Source organism: Serinus canaria, chromosome 4 (assembly GCF_022539315.1).
Source record: "Serinus canaria isolate serCan28SL12 chromosome 4, serCan2020, whole genome shotgun sequence".
NCBI lineage: Eukaryota > Metazoa > Chordata > Aves > Passeriformes > Fringillidae > Serinus > Serinus canaria.
The window spans coordinates 15,975,382-16,002,174 of record NC_066317.1 but is presented as its reverse complement, the minus strand read 5'-3'; the positions used below and the strand labels follow the sequence as shown (position 1 = coordinate 16,002,174).

The window sequence follows — 26,793 nt, the reverse complement described above, 5'->3', positions numbered from 1 at the left end:
TTCTTGAGCTCTCTGCTCCAGCAGTTATCCTGACACTAAGAGTTCTCTATCCAGCCTCCAAAAGCTTCTTCACTTTGAACTGTAGAGACCAAAACTCAAAGGGTAAAGAAGGCTCCTGCCTTTGCCTTCACCCAGACCTTATCTTGGCTGCTCTAATGTTTTGTTCTCACCACACTTTACATGCTCCAGACTAATTCTTGCCTCCCAGGGTCAGGGAGTGGTGGATAACTCTGACTGCTGTGGAGATACTCCAGCCTACAGCAGCACCAGGGGATGAGAAGGCTCGCTCTGCTCCATGCCAAGTGTTCCCAGTTATCCTGCCCTGCTGCAATTTAAATCCATTTTGCAGAACTACATTATCTCCATCATGGAAATTGTCTTACTCTCAACAGATCTCTCAGGGTCAGACCCTTAATCAGGATAAATTGCTTTCAGCTCCAGCAATGTCAATAATCTGTAACAATTTGCACAGCCTCCTCATTTTGCCTAAGTACCATCTCCTGCAAAAACTCTGCTGCTTTACTGCAGATGAAAACAGTTGGAAGTATTTGCTCCAAACCACAAACAATGTTGTTATTAACAACCACAACTTCAGCAAAAACCCACCATCTCTTTAGAGGCTTAGACATTTGGAGAGGGATAATGCATATTAGAGAGACATAAAGGCCCTTCCTGCTCATGAGATGCAGCTTTTGTTTGCTGCTAACTCTTCTCCTCCCTTCTCCTGCCAACAGGTTTCCCAGGAGCAGCCTAAACTATTGTTTTTCAAGTGATCAGCACTCAGTTGTGTTGAGGTAGCACTTCCAAGAGTACCTTCTTCTTCTTGGCAGCTCTGTTGAGGGTGGGAGGGTCATTCCAGCCGTTCTGGGGCCCTGGGACAGAAAGAGAACAGAGGCTGTAAGTACATGGGAAGAGGGCAGTGGTGCCTTCTTAAGCTGAGCTGGGCCAGATCCATGCCATGGCTCTGCTGGCAGAGCCTGCTCTGACCTGCCTGTTCCTCTGCCCTTCCCTGAGGGCCAGAGCATCTCCTGTGCCAGCCAGAGCCTCTCAACATCCCTGCCATCAGACCCTTTGGGCTCTGTGCCCACTGGGCAAGGTTTGGGATCTTGACCAACTGCTCTCAAGCTAATAACTTAATAATTAGCTTTTTCTGCTCTTGCAGGACAAAAGAGCTTTGAGCAGGCATGCCTTTGAAGAGGGCCTACCATGCCCCAAAAAGCTCTGCTGCACAGACTGTGTATGTGAAGAGAGCCTATCCATGACATTTGTACATGAAGTTCCCCAGCCACACCACACAAAACACCACACCAAAAGAAGAGGCATCAGGGGCCTTAAGCATTTCAGGCCAGGTTCACCCAGTCACCTTGGAAACACAAGAGAGCTATAAACCCAGCTTTCCCCTGCCAGCTACAGCATGGCTTTGGGTGCTTTGCATCCCCAAATCAGAGCAGAGCTGCTTGAGCAAGGTAGAAAAATCTGGCTTTCTGTCCCAGGCGTGATTTGTTTGAAACTGGAAGCACAGAGGATGTGTGAGCAGATTCACCCCCAGTCTGGGGTGCTGCTCTGCACCAGCCCTTGTGCTCTCCTAAGAAAGCAAGCCCCCTGCAGCTGTGAGATTTGCACCCCAAAGCTCCCATCAGTGCACTGAAAGAGCTGCCCAGCTCCTCACAGAGCACATGGGACTGGCCATCACACCCAGGCATTATTGACTGCAGCCACCCCAGTAATCAGGATTTATTGCACAAAGCCACAAAAAGCCAACAAAACCAAAGCCCTGCTCAATGGACTTTTTCACCACAGTGTTTCTCACTCAGCAGATGATGAATTTACCTCAGACAGCACAGGTTAACATTACTGCAGCATTTGCTCAATTGATCTGAAATGTCATTTGCTCCCAGGCTTTTGTCAAGCAAGTTCCACATCCAGAGCATGTTAAAGGGGTAAATGAAAAACTATTCAAAACCCCTTTCACAGCTGCTTTCTCTTGAACCAAAGGCAGTGCCATCTCCTGGCAGCCTCCTCTATTCCTCCCTATCCAGAAAATCCCAGAGTATTTCAGATACAGGGAGTCTAACTGATAGAAATGGGACATGAAGAAAATCTCCCAGACTGTTACAGCTGTTAATTTCCTGGAATAACTTGCATTAAAAAAGGAAAATATTTAAAAACAATTTGTTTCTGTGGTTAAAAACTCCAGATATATTGTTATTGGTGTCAATTAAGGAATTAAAAATTGATTTGATCAAAGTCTAATTGGCAAACAGCATCACACTTATGTTCTGTAAAGAACATTAGCATAATTGATGTCCATTCAATTAATTTCATGTAGTGGCTGTAATTATTTTCAGGTTAGGTGGTACCTAGTTCACCTGTGAAGGGAGACGCCTGGTCTTGAGCTGGTAGACTTTCTGCAGACAAAATGCAAAGATAACTAAAAAAATTTTTTTCCTTCAAAAATAATAAAGCAGTTGGCCTTTAATTTTTGACCAGCAATTTAGTTTCACAACATGCATCAGCAGAAAAAAACACCTAACCAAATTACAATGCCAGCTTGGAGACAAGTCATTTGTTCAAACCCCCCATGAAATTACTTTTGTCCGCTTTCCCCCAAAACAAGCCTGTTGCTCTTTCCATGCAGTTAATCAGTGTTTCTAGTTTGTAACAGATGTTGCAGCATTCTGGCCCCTTTTCTTCCCTCTTCTGATGTTCTCATTTTCTATCCCAGGGCAGCTGACAGCCCATGACTCTTGGCCACAATCTTCTGAACACCATTTTAGCATTCCAGAAAGCTTTTCAAGAGATGCTTGAAGTGCCTGACTTTGAGGTGGATCTCCCAAGAATTTTCTCAAACCAAGGCAAGCTCTCAACTGCATGCAGCCCAGCAACAGGAGTATGTTCACACATCAGCTTTACTCTCACACAGACACACACTGCCTGCTCAAACTGAGCAACAAACCCAAATGGCAAATAAGGCCAATAAAGCCCTCACCATTCTAAGGGGGATGAGATAACTCCTGTCCCTGGGGTTGGCCTGCTCATAGCTCTGGTGAAAACCCTTCCCTTAGCTCAGGACTGGTCTATTGCATTTTCAAGCAAGATTCAAGATGATGAAAATTAGGACTCCCTTGAAATTATGTTCTGAGATCTAACACAAAACGAAGTGAAAGGGGTTGAATATAAAATTAAATGTGGGCTTTTCTTGCTTACAGAAGTTTCAAGTACAGCTTAACATACTGATGTTTTGTGCCTTTGAAAAAACCCAGAATATATTTACAGAACTCTTCCTTTTTACATGCATCTTTAAATCCAAGCCAGTTCAAAGGTCAGGTGCTTTTCAAGAGTTCAGATTTGAGTTATTTTTTTTCCTTCCTCTCTTATTCCTGCCTTTAAATGAGTCACAACTGCAAAGTGAAGCATGACGTTCCCAGAGAAGAACATCACCACACACAAGAGCACACCACTTCCTTGCCAGGACCAGCATCACTGCACCAGAACACTGAGAGCTACAGGTGAGATCTACTTCTGGCTGCAGATCTCACTGTTCCTACAGGATCTCACGCCAAGGCATCCCCCACTAGGCAGTGCAGCTGCTCACAAAATGTGTTGGTGGTTAAGCATATTAAGCATGCACACTGTCATTGCTGCACTCAGAAAACAAGGGTCTTTCCATTCTTGTTGGTATGCTTTCTGAAAGGTGCAATCTAAACACTGGAAGAGAACAGAGTGTACTCTTCAGACACACTTCATCTTTTTTCTATAGTTCTCCAGCTGCAATCATCACTGGTGTGTATGTATGAGCCATCCTGGGCCAGCACCTCACCATGCCCTGCAGTCCACCCCTGCATTTCAGCCTAGGGCTGCAGAAATCAGAGAGGATGCCCAAATTTGGGTTTCTGAAGGTCTGACACTTTATTGGCTACTCTGCTCACCATAGCTGCTGAGAAAAACAGAAGCAGCCTTGATAGTTCTCAGAAAGTTTGATAAAAAGCCTAATATGAACAACTTTTAACTCTGAAAAGAGCTCCACCCACTCTGAGCATGTCATGTGGACTATGTCACATCACTGCAACAAACTCAGCAAGTGGCAGATCCAAAGTGCCTGCCAGTGGTGCAAGTTGAGCAGTAAAATGGATAAGAAAGAACAATTTTCTTGCTCCTTGCATTTACCTGGAAGTGCTGAAGCTATGCTGTCTGCCTTATAATGTGCTGCTTGACATCCCAAGCCTAGAACCCTATCCAACATCTCTCCCTCCTTCCAATTTTATAATTCCTCTGGCTTAGAGATTCAAGTTTGACAGACCCTGTAATGTGGGTCAAGAGAGATCACACTACAGCACCTCCAAAAGCAGAAAGGACACCAAATCTGGCTGCATGCTGGATGGAAAAGGTATTTCCTACCCTTGTAACTCTGGCAGTCCTATTTTTTGACATAGCAAAGACCACTTTTCCCCCAAACACAAGGAGGTATTGTGAGCTGCCAGCCTCAAGGACACCAACAGGAGCACCTACTCATAGGTTTCATGCTGCCAAAGGCAAAATGCTTTTTGTGCACTGCATCACCCCTAGCAGACTTTTAAAATAAGAGGGAATGACAGTGGGCACATTGGTGTCTGTCAGCAAAACAGACATGCCCAAAACATCCCTCAAATCTTGCCCAGGATTCCCTGTACCCTCTGCTTCTCAGACCTGCTCCTTGACTCTTCAGCTGGACCACCTGGATGTGAAGGGTGCTCATGAGCAGGTTTAGAAAAGGACTGCTGATTCTTCCTGCACTGTCTGACATGCAAAGCTGCTGTTTCACAGGCTGCTAAGGGAAGGCACAGGTTTGTCATGGCAGGCGAGGTCACTGTCCCACAGCAGTGACACCAGGCAGTCACAAGCAGACACGGAGCCCCACCTCAGCTCCAACATGCTCCTAAGTGTCAGCCACACACACATGCTTTTAATTGACATTCAGGGAAGAGACAAGTAAAAGCATTTCTAAATCATTTCTGATTATTTAAGGCATTCAGAACCTCAGTAAATCCCATTACAATAACAGGTTAGGGACAAAATAACAAAAGAGAGCTGATGCTATGGGAAATGCTGTTTGAATTAAATAGGCTGCCAATCCAGCCTTTAAAGGCTGCTCAAGAACCAGAGACATGGGCAAATCACATCTGCAAAATCATTCAGCAAGGAGAATGGGGATCATCCTGTCTGCAGCAATTAGGAAAACTTGCTCATTGTTGTACTTTGCTTTCCAGTCACAGTGCAGGCTCTGACACCAACGTTAAAACTGAGCCATGATCCATCCATGGCATACAACAGCCTCATAAGAAGCCTGTGGTAGCATCCTGTCTTGGGCAAGACAAAAGCTCAGTGACAGTGGCAAGGTCTGGCTCCCCAGAAAAAGGTGACTGCTGATGCTGCTGAGTGCACCAATGCAGCCCTATCACAGATGCACTGGGGTGATGACGTGGTTTAGAAATGCTTTGAACTGATCTCTAAGCAAAAGCAAACTTTTGACAGAGCATTCACAAGGCAAGAAGTGCATATTGAACCGAGTGGGTGAAGAGCAAACCCTCCCTCCTCCCTGCCTGCCCCCCTGTCCAAGCGCAGACCTGTTCTCTGGGATGCAGGAAGGTCACTGGTTGCAGGCAGAGTACCTGTTGGTCCAGTAGGTAATGCATAAGCCACAGAAGTTGCTGGAAGTCCTGGCCTGCCATGCTGAAAGGATGTGCCAGAAGGAGGAACAGGGAAGGAAGAGATGGGATTCAGGCTCGTTGGGGAGGGTTGAGGCTGCCCGGGGTACAGCGGGGAGGGCATGGAGTGGGCAGGGGCAGAGGGCAGGTAGGAAGGGGTGGTGTTAGGGGCAGGGCTGGGGTAAGAGGCTGAAGCAGGGGCAGCAACAGGCTGCTGAGGCTGATAGAGAGCTGGTCCCCCAGTTCCAGAGTACTGCTGTGTGGCCTGATATGCTACAAACAGGGAGAAAAAACAGTCAGTGAGTTCACAACAGAGCAGCAGGTTTCATCTGCCTCTGCTTCCTTCTTCACTTGACTCTCCTCTCTTCATGCCCCTACCCCCCTGAAACCAATTACCTGCCCAGCCAAATCCTGGCTCCCACAACTCTGGCTGCTTAATCCCCATTCTGCCCCTGGGAGGCACAGAGAGGATGGCCTTGGCTCAAAGGACTGCTGCCCTCCCACACCCACCCTCCGGCTCAGAGCCACCACGGACACTGCTGCCTTCTGGACCACTGCAATCCACATGGGGGCTCTCAGAGAAAGGAAAGCCCTGTCCCAGGTTTTCACAAAGAGAAAACTGAGGCCAAAGAAATGAATACAGACTCTGGAAGAGAATGTAAGCTCACAGCCTTTCACAGTGGGTCCTGCAGCCTGATTCCACTGCCTCTGCCCATCTATGGCCTTTTTTCCTCCCTCATGCCAGTACTTTCAGTCCCTGCTTTGAGTGAGTCAGGGCTCTGCCCCTTTCTTCACTCACCTCTACTACTACCTTCATTTCTTCATCCCCTCTCCCATTCCCATGGAGCCCCAATGAGGAATGGATGGCTCAGCTGCACACAGATGAGCTGTGTCTCTCTTTACCAGGCCTGTGCTGCTTTCCCAGGGCTCAGACTTTGGAGTCTCTGACCCCAGCACAACCTTGGGCCAGGCCAGCTGAGGAGTCTGAGACACCTCAGCAAGGAGGAATGTTTGACAGAGGGTGTCTGATGCCTGTACCCCACCAAGAAATGACAACCCTCAGACGTCACCTCACCTTTCTCCCCACCCTGCAAGAACTGTGGGCCTGGCTTGGAGTGAACACTGCCACCCCCAAGGAGGGGACTCAGGGTTATCCCTGAGTTAAGGCTGGCCCACCTGGGTGGGAGGGACAGGGGGAGGGGAGGCTGCTGTTACTCACTCTGTGGGTATGCTGGCCGCGCTCCTGCTTGCGAGTACATGCTGTAGTTGGAAGATGTGGCTTGCTGTGGTGGCATGCTGGGGCCAACAGCACCTGGCATAATAAACCCTGGAGGAGGTGGGTTGTCCCCCTGTCATAAAAAATTACAGGAAAAATGAGAGACAGGATTTCATTAGTAATGGTAATGCAGTGCTGAAGCAGAACTGCAGTAAAAGGATGAGTTAATGTTTCAAGGCCTGAAACCATATTCCCTGGAAGAAGGGAATCAACAGCACAGGGGCAAATGCCTCCAACCACCCCAGTGCCTCAGGGTGCCCAGCACAGCACTGAAAGCACAGCTGGATGTGCAGTGACTTCAGCAGCAAGCAGAGCAGCACACACCTGCCTGCACAAGGAAGAGCTCCCTGCCATCTTTTAACTAAACTTAAATGGTAACTCTGCAGCTTCTGATCTCCATGGAAAAGGGGGAAAGGAAAAATCATACTTCAGCTATCCCACTGTGGGGCAAGGGCTGGGGAGACTCAGGTCACACTGAGTTCCCACTCAAGACTTTCCAGTGCCACTCCTCTGGGAGTTGGTGAAAGAAAAGTAAGGAGATGCAGAGGAGTGAAACCAGAGCACACATGGGAGCTGCTCCGTCCATCTATCTGTACAGACTGCCAAGAATACAGATTACACCAGGGGACACACTGGGGTGGAGCAGAGGCTCAGAGAGGAATAATGAAGGTTATACCTGTGTGTCAGAGGGACAGCCTGCAGGAGGATGGCTGGGAAGGGCAGTAGGAGTTTTGTTACTCCAGGTAGTGACAGTAGGGGCAATTCTAACCTGAATCGAACAAAGAAATACCAATCATGGAAAACAAAACAATAAAAAAGTCTAAAGGGTTTCACAAATCAAGATGCAAAGTTGTGAGTGCAAGAAGGTTTGCATGCTGGCACTTGTAACAGCCATAAAATTTCAGAGGAAGAAGGGAATTGCATTCAAGACAGACAAAAATCACTGGAGCCAAAGTGAATTGCAGAGTGAGGATGAAGCAGTGTTGCAGCTGCAATAGGCTGTGGAGCAAGTGCAGTGTTATGTGTGCCAGTCAGCCAGGTCTCCATCTTTCATCACATTTTCCTACTGCAGAAGCCCCACCACACTGGTCCATGACAGTGAGCATCACTAACCACAGCTGCAAGCCCCAGGTTCCATGTTAAATTCAAACATATGCCTCACACAGAAGGAGTTGGTTCAAATTGAGCTTCAGATGAATTTAAAAAGGTTAAAATATAGTTTTAAAAGGTTAAAAACTGATATTCAGCTCTTGCACATGCACAAATACACATCTTAATGGTAATTGCTTCCCAGCCAGTCTCCCATAGCTCCTTTCCTCCATCTTCCTTCTTTGCCACTCCAAAAGGCTTCAAGTCCACACAACCACTCCTACCTTTCTGATGGGACAGAAATCAAGAACTTCCTGGGCCTAGCACATTCCTGAGCAAGGAGTGGGCAACACAGGACACATAGCTGGGCTTCAAGGATATAAGGAAAGGGAAAGCTGTGACCCTGCAGCCCTGGCTGGCTCAGCTGGCTTCAGTCTCTGTGTCTCTAACCCCACGCAGTGCTAAGCTGATAGTGCAGTCAGCTGCACAACAGCCACTGCTAATGCCTGCATCACTCATCACCAGAGGATCTGAAAGACTTTTCAGCCCCCTTCACACCTGGTTTATTCAGATGAAAAAGAGGGTTCAACAAAACTATGCTGAAAGGAATCCAAGTGTTAAGAACATGTTCCTATTTGGGACAGCAGTTAAACAAAGGCTGCCTCAAGCCAGAACAAGTCCTGCATAACACATCTTCTTAAAAGGAAATCAAACAAAGCAAGTATCCTAACACTCAAACATGTAATTTCTCTCCATTCTGGTTCATCAGCTGGGAACCTTTCTGACTGACACCTGTCCTCTTCAAGCCCTTCCTGCTGAGGATGAACTCCCTGAAAAGCCAGCAACACAGGGGGTTGTAACTCCCAGTGAACTTGTGGGGTTCTGATACACCCAGCCTTTAATTAATGAGCAGAGCTTGATAAAATAATTGCTTGGGGCATTTTGGAAACAGTGGGAGAAAGAGGGAACTCTGGTTTAAAAAGGCATTGCTCATATCTCAGCATCTAGAGGAGAGTATTCTCCAGAGCCAAACAGGACACACAGAGCTTCACTTCTCAAGGCAACTCACTGGCTACAAGGAAGAAGGCCAAAGACACAGACAGCAGAGTAGGCTTGATTATTAACGATGATGCATTTACTACCATATGCAATGGGGTTAGCAAGGTAAATCCTGGATGAAGGCTTTGTCCCTTCTGAAATCTACCTTGCTAACACCCTGGAGAGAAGGCAGAGGCACACTCTACTGCTGACATTGAGAATGCCCAACTCCCCCCCCAGCCTTTCATTCCTGCTTTCTTCCTGCCCTGGTTTTTCTGGCAGGCAGTGCTTGGGGGTAGCAGAGACAAGAGATGCCTCTGCTTGTGCCAATCTCTGCCCAAGAACTCCCACAGCCCTAACCCAGCTCTGCTCTCAGAACAGCCCAGCCCAGAGCACCTTTAGAGGGGGGCCAGATGAGCAGCAGTGCTGTGCTGGGGGATTAGACCTGGCAGTGGTCTAAGCACACACACAGCCAGGGCTGCCCAACACACCACGCTGCCCTGATGGCCAGTGTGTTCTGCTGCACTGTCATCCTCAGGTTACAGGTAAAACCAGGGAATTTCCCTCCCCCACTTCTCTTCCTCTCTGCACAGCCCCCTTATTAGTCTCATACTCACCTGGTCTTACTTGTACACAGCTCGCTCTCAGCCTCCCCACCAGCCCCTGCCCTCTTACACCTGGCTGGGAAAGTGTTTTCACAGCAGGCTGTACCCACAGCTGTACTGAAGTGCCCTCAGTATGCTATAACCACTGCTCAGCAACTTCTGCAGCCAAAATCAGAGCTAGGGGTGGGAATAAACTGCCCCAGAGGAGGCTGGAGAGCAGCATGAGCAAGCCCCAAGGCCTGCAGGAATGGGACAACATCCTAACTGTGAGAGGAAGCACACAGAACTCCTGCAGTGCTGTTCTCCCACAGAGCTACTCTTGGCACATTTTCAAACAAAGGGGGAAACACCTAATCTTCAGAAGCAGGTGTTTAAAGGATGTTTCCAGATGAGGAGTAAAGGAGGCATCTGAACTGACTGAAAGGAAGCACCAGTGACCTTCACCACAAGGCTCCCAGTAGAGGTTTGTCACACAGCCTCAGATCAGGAGAAAGGAAATAAATGATTACATCCATCATTCTGCAGAACTCAAGCAGCATGTGCCTCCCTTCCAGGCAAAGGCCATTTACCTGCTGGTAGTACTGCTGGGCTGGAGCCTGGGGTGCCTGCATCCGTCCAGCCGCGGGGCCAGCTCGCCCTTTGGCCATGGGCTCTCTCTCATACGGTGCCTTGAGGCCGTCCTGTCCTGCTGGGAGCTCCCCTTGGGCTCTGCAGAGCCTGTCCCGCAGCTGCACGATGTTTGGCTGCAACCACAAAAGGACAGGGAGGGAGATGAGATGCACTGCCTGGCACCCAGTGCAGCACACCCAGAGCCTGAGTGGCCACTCACTGATGAGCTCCCTCTCAGCCTGCTTTATTTCACTGGATTAAGTCTGTTCTGGATGAGACTTGAGGCCCTTGGAACTGCCTTACACCTGCCTCATTCCCAAACTGTCTACACATATCAGCTGCTGGAAGATGGGAAGTCAGAAGAGAATAACCAAATGTTTATGGTATTTCATTTGCCATGTCTGGCTTGCAGGAGGGACAGCCTCTGGCAGCCACTGGCTGCAGGCACAAGGGTGTGAAACCAAGAGGGAGCACAAGTCTGTGCAGGCCTGCCAGCTCAGCAAGGCCAGTGCAGGGTGAGGAGAACAGCCTGTCACATTCCAAGGTGTATGTCAAGTGGCAGTCCTGATGCTGAACCGTGTCCCTGTCATATTTTCTGGAAAAATCCCTTGGCCAGGATTTCTCTCCTGGGAAGCTGAGAAGCCTCAGAGAAAAAGGAAAACAATAATTATCTCATTTGCGTCTCCTGTGTTTTGCTGCTTTGGAATGTGGTTTGGGCATTGTTTACCAACAGGTGGTTGTTTCATTGGTTTCATGAGAATTGTTTTAACTTAATGACCAATCACAGTTCAGCTGTGTTGGGACTTTGGAAGGAGTCAGGAGTTTTTTCATTATTATCTTTTAGCCTTCTGTAAGTATCCTTTCTCTCTTCTTTAGTATAGTTTAGTATAGCATATTATAACATTTAAAATAAAATTCAAAAAAATAAAATATGAAACACAACAGACACCACAACACAGACCACAACAAAATACCATAAAATTATAAATTGGTATACATAATAAATACATAAAATTATAAATTCTTCCTTCTAAGAACATGGAGTCAGATTCACTCATTCCTCCTCTGTCTGGGGAACTCAGAAAATACCACAGAAGTGCACCACGCAGAGACCTCTGATGAAGCACATGTTCACAGACAGAGAGGGAGCAAAGAGCCCAAGGCCCCATACCTGGTTGGTGTTGGCAGGGAGGAAGGAGAGTGCTGCAGCCAGGCTCCCCTGAGCAGCCAGCAGGTTGGCATACTGGCTCATCTTCTCGGCCAAAAGGGCGCCCATGGCGTTCGGGTCCACGGCCTGCGTGAGCTGCACGGCTTTGCGCAGGATCACCACCTTCTCTATTAAATCCTGAAAGATCAGGAGGGGAAAACCCACCCCCAAGTGAGAACAACAAAGTGAAGCAGGCCCTGGCTTTAGGCTGTCTCTGGCAGGACCCCTGTCACCCAGTGGGGAGTCCAAGCCAAGTGCAGGTATGCCAAACAGCCACAGCTGCACCAAAGGCGCGGCTGTTCCCAGAGGATGGAACAGCAACCACCCACCAAGCACCTTCTAACAGCAGAGCCAGAAGAGTTCCAAAGAACTGCTTTTATCAAACATGATTTCAGGGCTCAATCAGCACTGAGCATCTCCACCAAGTGGATGCTTTGATAAAATTATCTGGTGACAGCCTCAGAGCAAAGAGATAACATCACACCCGTCACCACTACTGCACTGCACGCTCGTTTACAGGGCTTCAGTAAGTCAGTTCTTATCCATCTTCAAAGGATCTAAACTCCCCTGGAAGAGTTGTCCATACTTTTCTGGGCGTTACAGCAAAATGGTTTTCCTGATATTCACCAGAAATACTCTACATCTTGCCTTCCTTGCATGTCCCCCAACACCAGAGCTGGTCTTGGTTGGGTTTCCTTCTAGTCCGAAATTACAGGAACATTTTCTGTTAGGTTTTCTTATCTTTTTCTTACTGTATTTATATTGAAGGATACTACCAATATTCATATGCCAAAACTAAAGCCCTTTTTGAAATCTTACAAGAGATTTAATGAGAGTGTACCACACAAAAGATTTCAACCTTACATTACAAATAAAGACTGTTTGCTAACCGTTTGTTTTTTCCCTACAAGTCAGCACTTCAAAAAAGGCAAGTGAAAAAAACCCCAAAACAACAGCTTCTATTGCCACTATCATAGTAAAAAAGTCACCTAATTAGGACTTCAACAACATTTTCCAATTTTACAGCCTGAGACCAGAGACCAAAGCCATGCAATCAAAATGCAAATTCAAACTGAAGGTAACTCTGTAAATAAAGCCCTCAAAATCAAATTATTTTAATAATTCAGAGAGTTAATGACATGAAGCAAAACTCAGATACACATCAGTTCCAATTAACTAAAGAAGAGTCTTACAGCATCATCAAGTAAGTACTTTCTAAAACTGGTTCTTCAAAGGCCTTAAAGAGATGGAAGAAACTAACATTGTATTATAAAATAAATTATTCCATTACTGCTTCATTCCACCCATCAACCCTATTCCCTCAACATATCTGCTATAAACAATGGATTTCACTGCTGGAAGCCAAGCTTTGGATGTGCAAAGCCCTAGGGAAAACTCACATGAGAACCTTCCTACAACTGCCTCTCCAGATTTAAATCTAATTCTATTGATTTCTTCTCCTGAACTTCCAAAGTACAAAACTCCAAGTATTTCCTAACCATGAAAGATGTAAGCACTGGAAGGCCCTTCTTTACCAAAACACTAAGTACTATTATAATTTCACACAAGAAGTGTATTAGTACCACTACCCAAAGAACAAGGCAAGCACAGGGGCCACTGTACTTCCCCAGCACGTTTTCCAGTATCATATCTGTGTGTTATTTTTCCAGAAAGGAAAGGCTTGCATCCTGCTGTACATCAGACAGCAAAGCTCTACACTAGATAATCTGATTTAAGAGCCAAATGATTGCAGTCTGTTATTTCCAGCACCTTTCTTAAAAGAATTACCAACCTGAAGGGACAAGGGGCTGTTTCCATCCTGAACTTTGGTCCAACAAGCAACAAGTTTATCCACATTGCCAGCACAAATGTAACAGAGGCAAGCTTGTGTCTGCAGAATGCTGTCCCCCTCATTCTCCAGCCTGCTACCCAGGAGATCTAGATAAAATAGGAACAAAATGCTGGTAAATCAGTCTAGGTATCCCTCCCCACCACTGCTGAAGCTGGGGAAGCAAATGGCCAAGGAACTGTGAGCAAAGCCACAGTACTGCTCTGGAATTATCCAGTCTGTGAAGGGTCCTTACCACAAAGGGCTGTAAACTCATCTGGCCTGGCATAAGTGAGCACAGCAGCCAAGGCCTCTCTCCAATTCTGCAGGTCACAAGACTGCACAATCTCTTTCCAGTTCTTTGTTACAACTGCAGTGATGAGCTAGAGCAGGAGAGAGACCACAGTTAGGATGGGGATGAGTTATTGTGGTGATGAGTACACTGCTCCAGGGTACTCATCCCCACTATATCCAGGGTCATGACAGGTACTGCATTGCAGTTCAACAGCTGCACAAGAGCACATCTTACTTAAAAAGGAAAATAATCACAAAACAAGCTCAGAGAACATGCAGAGGCCAATTATTCTTGCTACAAAATGAATAAGAAAAGAATACACAAATCTCCACAAGCTGCTGCAAATGGTTTTCAGCACTATTTTTGCAGACAAAGATAAACTACCAAGTATTTACCTATGAAGTCTTCTTCACAATGCCCAGGGAGATGTATGAATTTTGTTAAACTGTTTCATTCAGCTTTAAGCTCTTGGTCTCAAGCTGAACAGTGAGGGGCAGTTGAAAAGGCTGCATAAAGAGCTGGCAGCAGTATAAACCTGAGCTAGCTGTAGTAACTCTACACAGGCCACCTCTGTACAGCCCTCAGAATGGAATCCCAGTTTCCTCATTCTAAAACTCTGCCTTCAGTTATTTTGCTTTGGACAAAAGAAGGACTTGGCAGCTGCGCTGCTCTAGAGTGAGCAAAGTCCTTCTCATGCCAAGACTTCAAGCTCAGAAACAGCTGAACAAGCAGTATGTATGCAGTTTGGGACCAGAAGAGAAAAAACACCCCTGAACAACAAATGCAACATCCTAACTACAAGGTCAATGTTTGCCTGTCAGCATAGGCACAGATAACTGGTCAGCTCTTCATAAAAACACCTTTTCCCAAAGGATGAACTACTGTGAAGAAATTCCTCTAAAAGCTGCTACTCTTGCTAAACCAACTGTTCTTTTAAAGGCACTTCTCCTGTTTCAACCTCCTGTCACTTCTTTCTCATATTGGCAGTAGAAAAGAAAGCAGCATCAGCAACCCCTAGCACTGCAAAAAGCTGAAAATAACAATAACCAGCTGGCCATAACATGCTGTCTCCTAGACAAAGGGTGATTAATCTACCCTGGGCATACTTTGCTCTCTCTTCTGTGCATGCAGTAAAACAAAGCATCAGCAAAATCTGTGAAGGCTGATCATGGGCAGAAATCAACATAATGCTGCTGGCCCTGAGCATGGGTCACGGGTGAAAAAAGTGACAGAACAGCAGACTGAAATGTGCCCTTCTTAAAGCATTTGTCTTCATTGTTGACAATCTATTAGTGCATGTGCAACTCAGAGACACTGGAGATGGGATAAAGAATACTCCTGTGTGCTGATATTCATGTGGTGTGTCTCTTCTCACCTTATCAATGCATTAAAAAAGAGTAACAAAAATCCTTCTGCTCCGAGATCTTACCGACTTGAACACTTACTAACATCCACCAGAAATAAACACAAGAAGACTTTTTAAGGTGACAAAGGGAGTTGCCAAAGGCATATGAGCATGTTATTTCTGGCCTGCAAACACCTACCCTGGTAATTTTGCTGCGCATCTTGGCGAAGTACTTCTCCTGAGTCCGGGAGAGCAGCTCCTGCCCGCCGGCGATGGCCAGGATGATGGCGTCGGCCATGCGGTTGTCATGCAGGCACAGATCCACTGCACTTTCAAAGTTCCCTGTCAGCAGAGCCTGTGTGATCAGCCCATCCACATCTGCAACGACACAGGGGTGCACTTGCAGATGCTGCCACAAAAGCCACAGGGATGCAGCAGCAGGTGACACTGTCTGATGGTACAAGGCTGGCACAGCTGTCTGCAAACCAGCCTGCTCCCGGCCAGGTACTCACAGGGGTGCTTCACCTCCAGCCCCAAACACACATGGGCACAGCCATGCCACTGGGGCACCGTCAAGCATTACTTACCTCGCGACAGAACAAGTTCCTGGAGGTCTAAATGGCCCCTAGAACAACTACCTGAACAGTGCAATAAAAAGTCAAACCTAGACAGGGGTCGGTGGTTCTGTGTTACTCGGGATCCCCTGGGAGGTTCTGTAGAAACAGCACTTCATGCCTGACCAAGCGTATCTTCTTTTATCACTCAGAGCAGCTGCATGTCAGCAATGGGGGACACAAGTGCTGTACAACTTCCTTCCTTCCTTAAAAAAGCTGTAATTTCAAGTGCCTTGAGACTGCATGAGAATGCAGTTGGAGGCAAGTAATCACAATCCTTCACAATGTGTGCAGAATCTGCCTTCTCACTGGAACTCCAGTATCAACATCAGTACTTACAAATAACAGTACATACAATAAAATCAATACTAAGGTTTTTTTGTACCTCCACTAACAGAAATGTTAAATGTTGTCTTTGCAGATCCCAAATCTTCAGTTTCTTGTTTATGGTCCTTCAGTGTCTAAGAGAAAGGAAAAGCATAATTTCTGAGTAAACACAAATATTTTAAAGCCATATAGCTCTTGCACTGCAAGTAAAATTTAAATCTTCAGACTACCAGTCAACTCAGAGACCATTAGCTTAGAAAGGAAGGTTATCCCTGTGGGCCAGTTTGGGCAGAGGTAAAGTTACTTTTCTTCACAGGAGCCAGGATGGGGCTGTGTGATTTGTTCTGGAAACAGTGTTGATAATACAGAGATGTTGCTTTTGCTGAGCAGCACTTGCACAGCACCAAGGCCGTTTCTACTTCTCCTACTGCACCTCTGGTGAGAAGGTACAGAGTGCATGGGAAGCTGGGATGAAACACAATCAAGACAGCTGACCCAAGGGATATTCCAGGCCATTTAACATCATACTGAGCACAATATACAGCTGGAGGAAGAAGAAAGAGGGGGATGTTTGCAGTGATGGCATTTCTCTTCCCAAGCCACTGTTACATGCAGAGGAGCTCCACTTAGGGATGAAAACCCGCCTGCTCATGGGAAGCAATTGATAAATTCCTTGTTTTTCTTTGCTTTACCTATAAAGTTCCTTTACCTCACAAGTACCAGCAGCCAGACACTTGGATCCTGGGTACCAGCTTATATCCGTAGCCATATACACACAGCCCCCTCCAAGTAAAGCCACAGCTACAATAAGAAACCCAAAATCCTTTTCCTTCCTTCTCTTTCAGCCTTAACCCCTACCAAGAACAGTCTACCATTAATGCTACCTGGGTTCCACTCTGCTGCACTTCAAATTTCAGCTCATCCTTGAAAACCTCTGCACTAGACATACACCCCAGTTTAATTAAGCAAATTACACATGAACACAAGCTTAATTTTCAACACAGAAGTCCAATGTAGCACTCAGGACAGGAATGTTCAGTAGACAGAGGCTCATTTTTCTATAAAACTCCCTCAGAATTAAGACAGAGACCACTCTGTGTGAGTACCTGGATTTTGGGATTTCAAATATTTCAATAATAAAAAATAGCATCAAGTCTCTCTTCACTATTTTCACAGAGTGCAGAACCTGGCCCACAAACCACCTCCCCTGTCACAAACCATTGCTCCAGTACACTAAGGGAGTTCAGGAACAGCCAGCTTGTTCAGCTAAACTGAAGGACACAATAGACCAAAGACATTCATTTGGAGGGGGAAGCAAGTCTGAAACAAGCTTTATGTTTGGCTTGTGAAAAGGACACAGCATCTGGAAAATGATTTTGTTGTCAGATAACACTGGATGCGTGTTTGGTATTGGTTGAGAGCACGTTGTGACTACCACAGGAATAATGTGCCCATCCAGTTACTTCATGTATGTGACAGCATGCCCTGATGCATCACCAGTGGCTTCAGGCCAGGCTCACAAATGTTTAGGTAGGCTGAGGCCATGTTTGGCTGTGAATTTTCTCCTAGAAGAGACATTTGTAATGAGGTATTGGATATCTTCATGGCTGCATACAGCAAAGCCCTTACACTGTCAGACACACACATCTGCCACTACAGAGCTTAAAGAACTAACAAGCAATCAAGCACCTAACCCAAGGAGAGCATCCTGATTTTAGTGTCTTTAAGAGGCTGTTTGTTATGTGTGCACCACCCCAACATGCATGAGCCTTAAACCACTGCCCCCATCTCTACAGACAGCTGCAGACAGGCACCAAGCACAGCTACCAGCCCAAACTCTAACCCAAAAGGGGGACTGAGGGAATGGGGAAGAATGAAGCTGGACTTCTCACACAGCAGTACTATTTTCAGTGCTAGTGACACCTCACAAGGCAGAAGCTCAGTCCTTAGTGCTAATGCTCAGTCCTAATGCTAATTAGAGACCTGTTCTCATATGTAAGACACAGGGCTGAAAACAATCCTGTTCAAACAGTGGGTAGGATCCCAGATGCTGGCATGGTTGAGCACAAACTGCCTGCAATAAACCTCACTGAACATACTGCCTGAAGGAGATGAAACAAAATCCCAGCAAGAGTCCAGTTTTACCATTATAAATCATTTTTTGTATTTCTGTATATCCTCAGCAGCAGGAAAAGCCAAGAAAATGAAATGCTGTTAAAAGGAACAAAGAAAATTCAGGGGAGGTCAGCAGGGTTAGTCAGGAGAGCAACAGATACCTCTCCCAAGAACTGTTCCTCTGTAGTCTGGCCTTCATCCCCCTCCTTTGGCACAGATCCATCAGATTCTGCAGGAGCCTTCAGCAGAGAGAAGATGCCATAAAAATCCACCAGCAAAAGAGGCAGAAATACTTTGCATTGCAGAGTACAGTCACCTTTCCACCAACCAAGTTAGAACCAGACTGAAAATCACAGAAATGCATTGGTAATATATGCTTGAGCCTCACAAACAGGATAGAGGCCCTGCTAGGTTTCCTTGCTCTCTGTCAGTTCACAGTAGCTTATGCTGTTTTCATCTCAACTGCCTCAAAACATGCAAAAAAACCCCAAACAAACAAACAAAAAAAACTTTCTCCCCCATGAGGCAGCTACAGATGACTCTGAACTGTCTGTGGCACAAAAGCACTGCAGAGTCCTGCTGTAGACTCAGGCCACTGCAATTACAGTGGGCAGTGCCTGAACTGTAGTTACCACTTTTGTAGGAAAAGTTATGGGACCACACACTCAGTTCTGCTTTCTTCAAAGCCTGATGAAGGTGCTGCTCTTGAAATCAGGTGCCATGAGACCCCATATTAAAATCTGTGACTGAGAGCCCTTCATTGGAAAAGGAGGGGAACATCTGAGTGAAAAAGAAGTGGTTGGTTTTCTTAAATAACACCTTCATCCTACTGAATGGAGGAACTTGCCACATGCTGGATTATTTGTGACTTACTTTGGAACAGCTATCAAGTGGAAAGAAAAATGATTATTACTTTACAAATTACTATGGCATTATAAAAGTAACCACAGAGTTACACACATGTGTTTGCTTACCTCTCCCAAGGCACCATCTGCAAGACCTTCTTTATTCAGAGCAGATGTGATCTAGACAACAAAGATTTAAGTAAGTACTCTTTTAAAGAGACACCAAAATCTCAGATTGCAAAACTGGCCCAACGTAGCTACTATGCTGCTTGCACAACAGTTAACATGAAATTAAACACCCTAACATAAAAACACTGAACATAAAAACCACTTCCTCTTCCAGCCTGGTGATGGATTTACTGCTAAGATACCTGCACCCCAAGCTCTGATGGAAACAACAGCTGTCCTACACCTTTAATTGTCAGCTCAAGGGCCTCAAGCCCCACTAGAGTGCTGGAAACCACAGGAATAAAATCAGTATCAGAACGAGAAGGACAATATCCTCTGTCTGCTCTGGTCAGGGAAAGTAAAGCAGTGACAATCCTCGTGCTGTGGGTTCCTGACATCAGGCACTTGGCTGTGGGCTAGGATTTTCCAAGGTAAAAAAAGAGTTAAAATGCCCAGCTTCCACTGCTTTGCAAAGCAAACCATAACTCCAGATTCAATTAGGGCTCTCAAAACCAGCAATTTTATGTACAGAGTTTCTATGTTATTTCAGCATCAGGGAGCCTGGGTTTCACATTGCTCCTAAAATTATCTACTGCTTTATGTATTGTAGGCTTTATTTTACCCTTGTGGGCTGGTCTGTGTAGAGAGCTGAGCTCAAATTGCTGGAGACAGTTTTCTCTTTCTTTTTTAATCACTAGTTTACAATAAAAATGAGAAATCCAGGACTTGGCTTGCATGAGAATCACAGGTTTTAAGAATATAACCCACCCTTCCCACATTCTTAACAGCTTATTACAAGAAGCTGAAAACTGTGATCCCTGTTTTTACTTTCCTAATGCTACCAATAATAGGAAAACCAAGTTGTGATTTAGTGAGCTTTCCATCTGGCTCTCACAAACTTTCAGATGAGCTGTACTACGCTGCTTCTTCACACTGAAAAAAAACATGGAGTCAACTTCTATGTGGAATGTTTTCAGAAAACAGCTAAAAAAATCCAGAACCTTGTAGCTCCTCCCATCTGTTTCCTAAATACTGAAATAATGGAATAGGCCCAGCATTCCAGGCCACCCAGTTCAGCTGTGCCCATTTTCCCAGCTTCTCCTCCTGCACAGGGCATATAAACCCAGAGCAAAAGCAAGCAGTGGGCTTTAATCTCATGAGGCCACTCTGCAGAACCACTACTAAATTTCAACTGGATTTTCTAACTGAGATCTGCTTTTCAAAAACAGGATTGTCCTTGCTGTGCTTGCCTCTGCACAAATATTTAGAAGCTGAGGACAAGCTGTTATCAAAACCATGATATTTTTTTCCCATAATCATATTAATTTTGCCCTGAAGGGCATTTAATTTGTGAGCACAATACCCTTTAATGGAGCCAATCTTTGAAAATAAAACTTTAGTTTGATATAATGAAAATGAGTCAAATGTTAAAATCCACTGAAACAGATCTGAAGAAATACTAGATAGTTCCTGGGTAGACAACTGAAAACAATACAGCCAAAAGGCACAGCAGATAACTCCAAGCAACACTGAGCGAAAATCTTCCAGCTGGGAAGAAAGGTCTATAATGATATGCAAATTGCTTTCTGGTAATCCAAATTTTGCTTTTCCAAACATAACCACGTTTGACCTTGGGGCTTATTTTTTCTCTTTTTCTTTCAAAAATGAAGGATATCTCCCACAAACAAAAAAAGCCTATCCCAGATTTCCCTAGTTAATGAAAACTGCTTACATGTTCTTCTACCAGAAATCCTAAAAGCAGATCCCATTCCACCATGCTTGAATAGAAGGATATCACATAGCAAAGTTACATGAATAGCCTAAATCAATAAACATCAAAGCTTCTTGATGAATGATAATTTCACAACAATGGACAGCCAGATGCAGACACACCTCTGCAGTCTGCTGCCTGCATTTTCACTGAACATCCATATTGCAAGAAGACACAACTAATGAGAAAACCCAACAGAGCAAACTGTATCTGTTAGAATTCTGAAATTAACTCTGAAATTCAGAAGTTATTTATCTCACATATCGAACAATTACCTTATTCTTTAGATCATCCTTCCTGTATCCTAAGAGCTCGAGGTATCTAACACGTGAATCTTCTTCGAAGTTCACCTTTAAAAAGTTAAAAACTATATTGCAATTCACAATTTTTCATTTTTTCCCTCACTGGCACGAATGACCCAGTGAGATTTCATAACTGAGTAGACTGAATGTAATAAAGAGAAATGCAAAAATCTTCAGTGACTTGAGCACCTGAGCAGATGAGGCTTCCATCTGGTCATTGTAGGTGAACAATGTGTTTATCTGCTTCACTTGGAAACCTCCAAATGCTTAGAGTGAGCAGTGAAAAGCCCATCTAAAGCTATCCCAAAGCTTTAATCCTTCTCACAAACCCTGCACAAATATGTGCTCATGGGGAATATCCAAAACCATGGGATGTACCCTCACCCACACCTTTGCTTTGCCATGACTCCCCAAAAACACCTCTGGTCCTGAGGACCCTCCCTCTTCTGGTGGATCTCCTGCAGTGCCATGGTTTATGGGCACTATTCCCACAGCCTGCAGCTTTTGGCTCCCAGCACCTCTTCAGCCAAAGGAACCAGCTCCTGGCTCCCCCAGTCCCTGGGAGCTCCTGCAGGGCTGGCAGCCTGTTACCTTTAAGAAGGCCCACACGTTCCTCTCAAAGTCAGCCAGGGCCATGTCGATTTTCTTCTGGCAGTAGCTGACAAAGCCCTGGGACTGCACAGCCTCCTGCAGCTGGTTTGAGCGGGCCAGGAACTCCTTCTCTGTGACAACCTGGCTCACGTAGACATGGGGATGCTGCAGCTGCTGCTCCATGCCCGGCTGCTGCAGAGGCTTGGAATTCTCAAACGTCACCAGCTTGCCTCCAAACTGGAATTGAAGCACACATACAGTATGTGAAAATACAAGTATACAGCAGGGGAGCATGCATCAAAATGTATTTTATATAACATATATATGATTATTGTCCAATAACTGAACACTCCTGACATCTGCTCATTTATTTGGTTCCCCCCCATCCCATTTTCTACGACTGTAAGGAGCTTGTTGGATAAGTAGGTTCACATTTAATAAGATTTATAAGCACAGCCATTCCTGTGCCTGTTTTTCTCTCAGACAAAAGACAGACCAGAAACTGAGAGCTAGAGCTGTGGGTCTATGCAGTACCCAGCAACAGTGGAGTATCTAATGATATTGCAATGCAGTTGCCAAAGAAACCTTTACTTGACATCATTAAGTAAATGTTCAAGCATGATGTCTGCCCTGCTCTTGCTAGGCTGTTTAGCAGTTGAAACTGCTGAGAGATAGGCAGCAAGTTGTGACAACATTTGAAGAGGTAAAATTAACACAAGAAAATAATTAGGGGGGGCTTACGATATTATTTCATTCTATAGCTCAAAGTTAATTTACACAGGCAAATCCAGTAAAACCTGCATTAGAAAAAAGCAAAAGCCTAGCCAGGGAAAAGACTGACACCTGGCTCCTAGGAAACCAGGACAAATAAGGGAATAAACAACATCATAAAATGACACATCAGTCAGTGGCTAGGCAACATCACTTCTCTTTGACAGGAGAAAATTGCATTTAATTTGCGCATCAGATCATGAATAAACAGACATATGATGCTGAAAATTGAGTAGCATTGCAGCAGAGAATTCAAATTCAAATGGACAGGCTACAATCTCCAGAAGTTCCCAAATAAATGGCCTGTGGGTTTAGAAAATAAGCCAAAAGTGGAGCCAAGGAGCAAAAAAGCCAAGCTTGCCATCCCCTCAGGTGGCTCCTCTGTGAATCAAGCAGCCATGTAGGAACCTACCCTTGTGCTGCTACAGCAACTCCTGTTATCTTGACCAAAGCTAACTCCAGTGTTCCCCACCATATTGACTCACACAAGGGCAGTTTGAAGCTATGAAGTCTCAGATACTTGCCCAGTTTGGTCTCATTCCCCCCACTGTATTTGTGTTTACTCTAAAGCACTCTTATTTACTAATGCACAGAAACAAAAGCAAAGCCCTAATGCAAAGACACAAATGTCTATCAGTGTCTTTCTTGTCCCAAGCATTTTGGTCAGGCTTTTGCTGTCCCCAGTGCCCTGTCTGGAAGGCACCCTAAGCATCTCCCATTCTGATAACAAAGAGCAAGATCTCCCAGGGTGGATCACCACATTGAACTCACCCCTTCTAAGGGGTTTAGCAGGTGCCAGCACTATCTCCCTACCTGCCAGACCAGCCCTGCCCATCCATCCCTGTCTCTTATAGTATTCTCCACGACCCCTGTGGCAGGGAGAAATGATGAGGAGGACTCCATTGATATCAGAAGGCTAATTAATTACTTTATTATACTACATTATTTTCTACTATATTACACTACATCTAAACTGAATCTGCCAAGCACCCAACTGCACAGCATCTCGTGACTGCCAGCCAACAGTCCTGACACACATGCTTGGCCCTGACAGGCCAAGGAAACAAAACACCATCACCCTGGGTACACAATCTCCATATTGCATTCTACTTTGACACAACACAGGAGCAGTGAATGAGATAAGAATTGTTTTGATCATTCTTTTCTCTGCTTCTCTCAGGTTCAGAGAATGTGAATCCCACAACCACCTCCTTACCGAGAAGGACGCTCCCATGGGTCGCCGGATCCACTTGGGTGGTTTCTTCAGAGGCATCACCACACTCTGTGGGGCAGTCTGCTGGGGGAGCTGCAGGGGAGGCAGGGGCTGGCCTGTGCCAAAGGGGTCCAGGTTCCCAAAAGACGAGGAGAGCTTTGATAACACAAGGGGGAAAAACCAGAAGTGACATTACTCTAATAAACGAAACATCTATTTGTGCTGAAGTGGCAATCCTGCAAGCAGGGCTGCAGGCAGCCACCGAACACTTCCCATATTTTGTTCACCCCCCTCTTCTGTCCCTATTCTGAACGATTTTCAGCACCTGGTCAACCTGTTTCTGCCTCAGGCCATCGGCGCTGCCGCCCATGATGGAGTAGACGCTGATGCGCCCGTCGAAGGAGGCTGCAGAGAGCACAGCAGGGTTCCTCGGGCACCACTGGATATCAAAGCACCACTGCGTGTTCGTGGGCAGCTCGTACAGCACCTGGGGAGCAAAACCAAGCCCAGCAAATCAGAGCTTTCCTGGAGCACCCTGCCTGACAGCAACAACCTTCCCGTGTGCCCTGAGGCTGGTCTGCTCTCCCTGCACCCCAGCAGCCTCCCCATCACCATACACACTGACAGTGGGCAAACCCTGATGATCTCCAGCAGAACATCACACACCACTGCTTCCTTCTCCCCCCATGACATCTTCTGTTGAATCCTCACAGGACAAATGACAAATGATGCAGGTGGGGTGTGTCTGTGCTGCCTCACTGCGAGCTGACATTCACACTAGCTTATTCAGAGCTGATTTAGGTATCCTCACACGCTACATGGAGGAAGTCTGTTTTCATAGGAAAACTAAAAAGGGTAAAACCTGCACCCTGGGCAGACAGCCTTTTGTGCCCTGGAACAGACAAGCTCCCCTTACAGCAGATATTTAACCATAAACCAGGAGAAACTCAAAGAACAAAATGCTAGCTGTCAGCAAAATGCTGTCTCCCATGGAACTAGTTTTTAGTTTTAATAAAAACATGCAGCATGATTCAACCACATGTAAAAACATCATAACAGCACAGGATCCAGCTCAGATAACTCATCTAACACTGTACAGCTTTTGCACTTCTGGGCCAATGTCTGAATTTTAGAAACACTTCCCATTCCACAGTTATTGCCCACTGGAGATAAGGAGCCCTCCAGCATGTCTAAAGCCTTTCTCCAGGTCTAGGGACAAACACTGTCTAAAAAACAGATCTGCATTCTCTTTGAAAGTATTCCCAGGCCCAAAAGGGTGGGGTGGGAACACATTTGAGTGGCTCTCACTGATCTGCTACAACTATGGCAACCTACAAATACCCTCCTGGCTGGATAAAGTTCTTATAGAAGGAAAAAGGCAATTGCAACAATGATCCAGCCACACTGGACCCAAAACAAAAGAGTAGTAAGCATATACTTAATTTAAGTGGAGCCATTTCCATCTCTTCTAAGGAACAGGGACATCACTACTCAGTAAGAGAGAAGCTGCAAGGACAAATGTGTAACATTGACAATACCAGGAAGGAATCCTGCACCACCACAACAAGCTCAGAAGTAAAGCAAATAGGATAGGGGGCAAATAGGATGGGCAGCATCCCACAGAGGCATCATTCCTAGGAATGCAAGCACAGGAAGATTTGCTTTGCATGTGCCACCTCTGAACAGACATTTTTGGGTTCTTTAAAGCAGTATGCATACAATACCTCTCCTGTGTTAGGGTTGGAGCAGAGAATTTTAGCATCCTTCCCACAGCTAAGGAGCAGCTCTGGATCTGCCATACTCCAAGCTATGGCCAATATACCCCTGCATGAAAAGCCACAACAAACAAAGAGCTTAATGTTAATGCAAATGGTGATAAATAAAACATATTTAGAAGTTCAGCATTCCATGTCAAAATGCTCTCTTCACCTCTTCCTCTTACAAGAGGAGGAATTTTTCAATGTTATCAGCCCTTGTTTTGCTGAAATAGATGTCTTCTATTTTCTGCATGAAAAGGTATAAGGATGGAGCCATTGTATCTGAAAATTAAATGCAGCAGTCACATGGGAGAACCTGGGCATCAGTAACCATAAGGTTTGTGTCCCTGCAGTGTCACCAATACCCAGTGTGCAAAGCCACAGGTAAGGTCAGTGACTAGGAAGTATTTCAGCTTCTTATTAGCAAGACATTCAAGTCAGCAGAACCCACTGGCAGCAGTTTAGGTATAAGCCACAGCAGAGTTCTCCCTTCTAAAATCAAGCATTGGATTTGAGCAATAAAGAAAGTTTCACCAGCAATGGAGGAGGGACAAGAATTTAACAAAATCATCCACTATACCCAAAACTAAGGCATTTAGGGGACTGAGGGGCACAGAAACTGCACAAATCCACACGAGGATGTGCCTGGGTGCACCTTAGTATGTTATTCAGCCAAAATCAACTACTACTAAATCTTTTTTCCTTAGCTTCCTCTTTGTAAAAACCTTAGAAACAAACAAGTAGCCTCACTGTTTCAGCAGCCTTGTGGGTTTGTTTGTTTAATTTTGGGGCCAGTTTCCTTCAGAGTACCAAGCTCCAAAACCACCAGACTTTCATGGCACAGGGCTGGCTGGTCAGCAAGCCAGCATACAGCACTGGCTGCTGCTGAAATTGCCAGCACCAAGGGAGCCTTTCTTCCCAAGGAACAGCAGGAAGTGGGATGCACAAACTGGGACAGTCACCAACAGTGCAAATACCATGGAGCACACCACTATATGTAAGACTCATACCTGGTGTGACTTTCTAGAACACGAAGTGGGGAGGAGGCAAATCTCAGGTCCCACATCTGAATAACAGGCAGCCTGTCGTCCTCTGAGGCCAAAACCATCTGGGTGGCAACTTCAGGGTGCCATGCCAAGCCTGAGCAGTGCATCTGAGGGGAGACATTGGGCCAAAGCATCACAAAGCTGAGCAGCACTAAAGGAAAAAGAAGACTAGCCCAAACATGTCTGTGTGCATGGTAAAACACCACTGCAAGGCAATTTGCAGCTGTGTTTCCAGGCATTATTTCTGACTGCATTCAGACTGGGAAATTCTCCTTATTCCTGTGAATGAGGAGACTT

The 26,793-nt window shown here is 45.7% G+C and overlaps 1 protein-coding gene across 16 annotated transcripts in view; it reads right to left on the bottom strand.

The window, feature by feature from the left end:
• Nucleotides 1-26,793, bottom strand: part of SEC31A (SEC31 homolog A, COPII coat complex component) — a 40,664-nt gene that overhangs the window by 5,562 nt on the left and 8,309 nt on the right. For 2 of the 16 annotated variants that reach the window (XM_050973526.1, XM_030238794.2), the window contains 19 exons: nucleotides 26,461-26,603; nucleotides 25,418-25,517; nucleotides 24,019-24,180; nucleotides 23,697-23,849; nucleotides 21,710-21,946; nucleotides 21,092-21,166; nucleotides 19,007-19,057; nucleotides 18,194-18,271; nucleotides 15,976-16,051; nucleotides 15,176-15,354; nucleotides 13,593-13,719; nucleotides 13,301-13,446; nucleotides 11,473-11,646; nucleotides 10,262-10,435; nucleotides 7,637-7,729; nucleotides 6,904-7,033; nucleotides 5,604-5,957; nucleotides 2,361-2,408; nucleotides 814-872 (listed from right to left, as the gene is read on the bottom strand). In XM_050973526.1, coding sequence (XP_050829483.1) covers nucleotides 814-872; nucleotides 2,361-2,408; nucleotides 5,604-5,957; nucleotides 6,904-7,033; nucleotides 7,637-7,729; nucleotides 10,262-10,435; nucleotides 11,473-11,646; nucleotides 13,301-13,446; nucleotides 13,593-13,719; nucleotides 15,176-15,354; nucleotides 15,976-16,051; nucleotides 18,194-18,271; nucleotides 19,007-19,057; nucleotides 21,092-21,166; nucleotides 21,710-21,946; nucleotides 23,697-23,849; nucleotides 24,019-24,180; nucleotides 25,418-25,517; nucleotides 26,461-26,603 — 2,559 coding nt within the window. The remainder of the gene's footprint in view (nucleotides 1-813; nucleotides 873-2,360; nucleotides 2,409-5,603; nucleotides 5,958-6,903; nucleotides 7,034-7,636; nucleotides 7,730-10,261; nucleotides 10,436-11,472; nucleotides 11,647-13,300; nucleotides 13,447-13,592; nucleotides 13,720-15,175; nucleotides 15,355-15,975; nucleotides 16,052-18,193; nucleotides 18,272-19,006; nucleotides 19,058-21,091; nucleotides 21,167-21,709; nucleotides 21,947-23,696; nucleotides 23,850-24,018; nucleotides 24,181-25,417; nucleotides 25,518-26,460; nucleotides 26,604-26,793) is intronic. The other 14 variants (XM_030238795.2, XM_030238796.2, XM_030238798.2 and 11 more) reach the window with 14 other exon arrangements.